Genomic DNA, 4,344 nt, shown 5'->3' with positions numbered 1-4,344 from the left:
GGTCAGGTAACATGATGATGAAGAAATTACGGCCACTGACCAAGTCAAGGTGAAAGAACACACAGAGACGTTTCGGGACCCGTACGGGTTCCGAAACGTATCTGTGTGTTCTTTTGACGTCTCTTGACTTGGTCAGTGGCCGTAATTTCTTCATCATCATGTTACCTGACCAGACGAACTTTCGTTGAACTCTTGACTACATTTCCTACAGAACTAACTACGGGCAAGACGTCGTAACCAAAATTCGCCGGTTTGTCGCATTTACGTGCAGAATAGCCGCCTTCAAGTGCCGCATGTCCTTCAACCAGACGTGCAAAGTGGAAGGCCTTGTCCCAAAAAGTCTGCGCTTGAAGACACCGGTTGCATCAGCGTGGGGCCACAAGATAATTCGACAAGCCGAGAGGAAATTATTGGCAGCAAGGGTTCAAGAATGCCGACAGAAAATCAAGGATTTGGAAACGGAAACGTTCTTCGAAAGGCGCCAGCTAGAACACACCATTCTTCAGGACTTCCCGGACGTACAGCTTCATGCAAATTTCATGGTGACATTAAGAGACCGCCAGTGCAGGAAGTCGCAAGAAAGTAAGCTTGACGCTCTTAGGCCGAAGGAACCCACGCAAACCAGGGAAGTCATCCTCAACTTATCCTCCTACAAGCCTACTGAATCTGAAGCTGCTCTTCTGCGCAAGGGCTTGAACTTCAACACTGGCGCGTCACCCAACCCAGCTAGAGTAATCTGCACCGTGGAACGCGCCGTCACTCAACTTCCTTCCGAAGTAAGAGAAGAAGCTCGCACCCGCGCCATTGGTGTTCTTTCAAAGTGGCGGACGCGCAACCCTCAAGCCCGATTTTCACCTGCCGAGAAACAAGCCGTCGAGGGCCTCCGGAACAATGACTCCATTGCCATCCTTCCTGCAGATAAGGGAAATGCCATCGTGTTGCTCGACAGAAGTGACTACAATGAGAAAATGAAGGATTTGCTATCAGACGAGGATACGTACGTCGCGATCCAGAAAGACCCGACGGTCAACCTGCAAACAAAACTGCAGAAGCTCCTCTCGAAGGTTTTTAAATTTGTTCCACCGCAGCAAAAGCATCTCTACCATCGCCTCTTGTGTACTAACGGGTCCGCACCTGCAATATACGGACTACCGAAAGTTCACAAGCCAGGTGTTCCACTACGGCCTATTGTAGACTTTACAAGGTCACCGCTGCACCGGTTATCAGGTTACCTACACCAAGTGCTGGGCCCGCTCACCGGCAAGACAGCGACGCACATTTCAAATTCTTCAGCCTTCGTGGAGAAAGTGCGCGACATCTCCCTGGATGAAGACGACATTATGGTGTCATTTGACGTGAAGTCGCTCTTCACTTCAGTGCCTGTTGACCTGGCCGTAGCTACGTGCAGAGATGTCCTGCTGGCGGACGACACGCTCGCTGAGCGCACCCCTTTGGAAGTAGAGGACATTTGCGAGCTTTTAGACTTCTGTTTGAGCAACACCTACTTCACTTACAACAAACAGTTTTACAGGCAGATTAACGGAACTGCCATGGGTGCTTCCATTTCCGTTACTACCGCTAACTTGGTCATGGAAGTCATTGAACAGAAGGCCCTCACTAACTTCGCTCCCGCGCCGAAGGTTTTCGTCCGCTACGTAGACGACTGTTTTTGCATTGTGCGAAAGCCGGACGCTTCACGCCTCCTACGACTTCTCAACTCAGCAGACGCAGCCATACAATTTACCACAGAATACGAGTGCGACAACAGCCACCCCTTCCTTGACGTCCTCGTGCGGCGAAGCGGAACGAGGCTCTCATTTGCCGTGCACAGGAAGGCGACTCATACCGGCCAGTACTTAAACTTCAATTCATGCCACCCGGCTTGCCATAAGCAATCGGTTGTCTCATCTCTCGTGACGCGGGCCACACGCATCTGCTCAAATGACCACGAAATGCAGAACGAACTAAAGAAAATTCGTCACGAATTATCCAGGAACGGGTACCCCAAGAAGTTTATTGACAAATTGGAAGCCCGGGTCCTCCATCCACAGCCGTCTCAAGGCAAGTCGTGCATGAAACGCGCTGGCGTCCCATATGTTCCTGGCGTCAGCGAAGCTCTTAGCCGCGTATTCTGAAGATACGATCTCAGAATAGCCCACATGCCATCCAACAAGCTGAGAAATCAGCCTGTTAACGTAAAGGATCGCCTTGAAAGCAAGAATTATCCCGGTGTCATATACAAGGTACCATGCGCAGACTGCAGCTGCAGCTACATCGGTGAAACCGGCAAATTCACGAGAAGATTAAAAGAGCACCAAAGGGACGTCTCCAACAAGAAAAAAGTATCGAACGCCCTTGCCGAACACGCCGATAATCGCAGTCACCGCATCGATTGGGAAAACGCTGCTATAATAGCTAAGGAAAAGAATTCGATGACGCGACTCTTGTTAGAATCTTTATTTATTCAAACTACTGACAACAGTATCAACAGGACTGATGGAAATCTTCCTGCTAACTACACCCGTTCCCTACGTCACATTTTGGCATAAAAACGACTTGCGGCTCTTGCCCGCTTTTAGTGTGATCAAGGAACCCGTACGGGTCCCGAAACGTCTCTGTGTGTTCTTTCACCTTGACTTGGTCAGTGGCCGTAATTTCTTCATCATTAGAAGCCATATTGTTAGATTACGATCCCCATATTGTTGCTCTCACGGAGACCTGGCTTCACGACGGCATTGATGACGTTGATGTTTTTCAACCTTCATATCAAGTTTTTCGCCGTGACCGTCCTACTAGAGGCGGCGGCGTTGCTGTCTTGATAAAATATGGCATTCGAGCATCACTGCTATGTCAGATAGATAATCACGAAACTGCTACTTTGAAATTGTTGTGTTCAGGGCGCGCTTTATTATTATCCGCGGTGTATAGAGCACTGGATACTCCACCGCGATTTCTGAAAGATCTAAACGATCATTTAGGGTCATTTTCTTGCAAAGAAGTAATCATTGTTGGCGATTTTAATTTACCTTTTGTTGAATGGCATTATCCATTTTCAAATACAGATCAGTGTTAAGATGTTGGATCCTTGCTTGATATTATGCTTAACCTGGATGTGCAACGAGTAGTAACCGAGCCTAAGCGAGTTTGTGATTCATCCCCTTCGATCCTAGATCTTGTTTTTGTTCCTAGGACAATTGAAGAATGTACAGTCTCTGTGAATCCCGGTATTTCTGATCATGCAATGGTGTTGTTATCGTATAGCCTTGAAAAACCTTTTATTGCTCCCTCTGATATAGTTTCTGTAAAAGATTTTTCTCGTGCCAGGGATGAGAGTGCCAGGGATGCCAGGGATGGATGAGAGTGCCCGGATTACCTTGAACTAAAATTCAGCAGCTTTCAAGGCTCAGATGTTAATATGCTTTGGAATCAATTTAAACAGATATGCACTTACTGTCACGATAATTTCGTACCAAACGAAACTAAGAAAATAAGAAATCGAATCCCTGGATAACGAAAGGCGTCTTAAGTTTAAAAAGAAAACTTAAGCGCCTTAAAAGAAGAGGATCAGGTACAAACATTGTTAAAGCCGCTCGTACGGCGTTTAATGACGTGTTGAAACGTTCCAACTGGCATTATTTTCATCATACCCTACCATTTTTTTAAAAGAATCACCTCAGAAGTTCTGGGAGTTTTTGAATCAGAAGAAAAAGTCTGTTAGCGAGATACAACTCATGATGTTAGAATTGTTGGCGAGGAGGCCATTGCGGAACATTTTAACTTATATTTTCACAGCGTGTTTTCCGTCCCTTCTGAAACAGTCAGTTACACCCCTGTATCGTGCTCTGATCTCGAAGATATTGTATCACTACAAGGAGTTGTGGCTATGCTTCTTAACGTGAAGACTAAAACATCACCTGACCCTGATGGTCTTCCAGATGCGTTCCTTCGTCGCTACGTGGAAATGCTTGCCCCATTCCTTGCATGCATTTATCGCGCATCCATATCATGCATCTGTGGATCTACCAGCTGACTGGAGAACGGCGCGTGTGGTGCCCATTCACAAGAAAGGTGACAGATCGCTGATTTCAAATTATCGTTCTACAGGTATATCTCTGACTTTTTCGAGCTCTAAGATGCTTGAGCATATTGTCGCTAATTACATAATCAAGTTTTTTAACAGAAAACAACATTCTCTCCTCTTTTCAACATGGTTTTAAGGAGGGCTTTTCTACGGTCACACAACTAACCACAGTAATTGACAATTTTGCAAGCGTTATCGACAAGTCTGGTGAAACTGATGTCATCTTTTTGGACTTTCGAAACGTGTTCGACCTTGTTTCACAC

General features: G+C 46.4%; 1 protein-coding gene across 1 annotated transcript; it reads left to right on the top strand.

The window, feature by feature from the left end:
- The first annotated feature begins 293 nt into the window (after positions 1–293).
- LOC142557893 (uncharacterized) lies at positions 294–2,135 on the top strand. Its single transcript, XM_075670117.1, has one exon. It carries the CDS (start codon positions 294–296, stop codon positions 2,133–2,135), a length of 1,842 nt encoding a protein of 613 aa, XP_075526232.1.
- The last annotated feature ends 2,209 nt before the right edge of the window (positions 2,136–4,344 follow it).

This window comes from Dermacentor variabilis, chromosome 1 (assembly GCF_050947875.1).
Source record: "Dermacentor variabilis isolate Ectoservices chromosome 1, ASM5094787v1, whole genome shotgun sequence".
NCBI classification, from domain to species: domain Eukaryota; kingdom Metazoa; phylum Arthropoda; class Arachnida; order Ixodida; family Ixodidae; genus Dermacentor; species Dermacentor variabilis.
The sequence above is the reverse complement of the archived record's forward strand: the minus strand, read 5'-3'. Positions and strand labels throughout refer to the sequence as shown.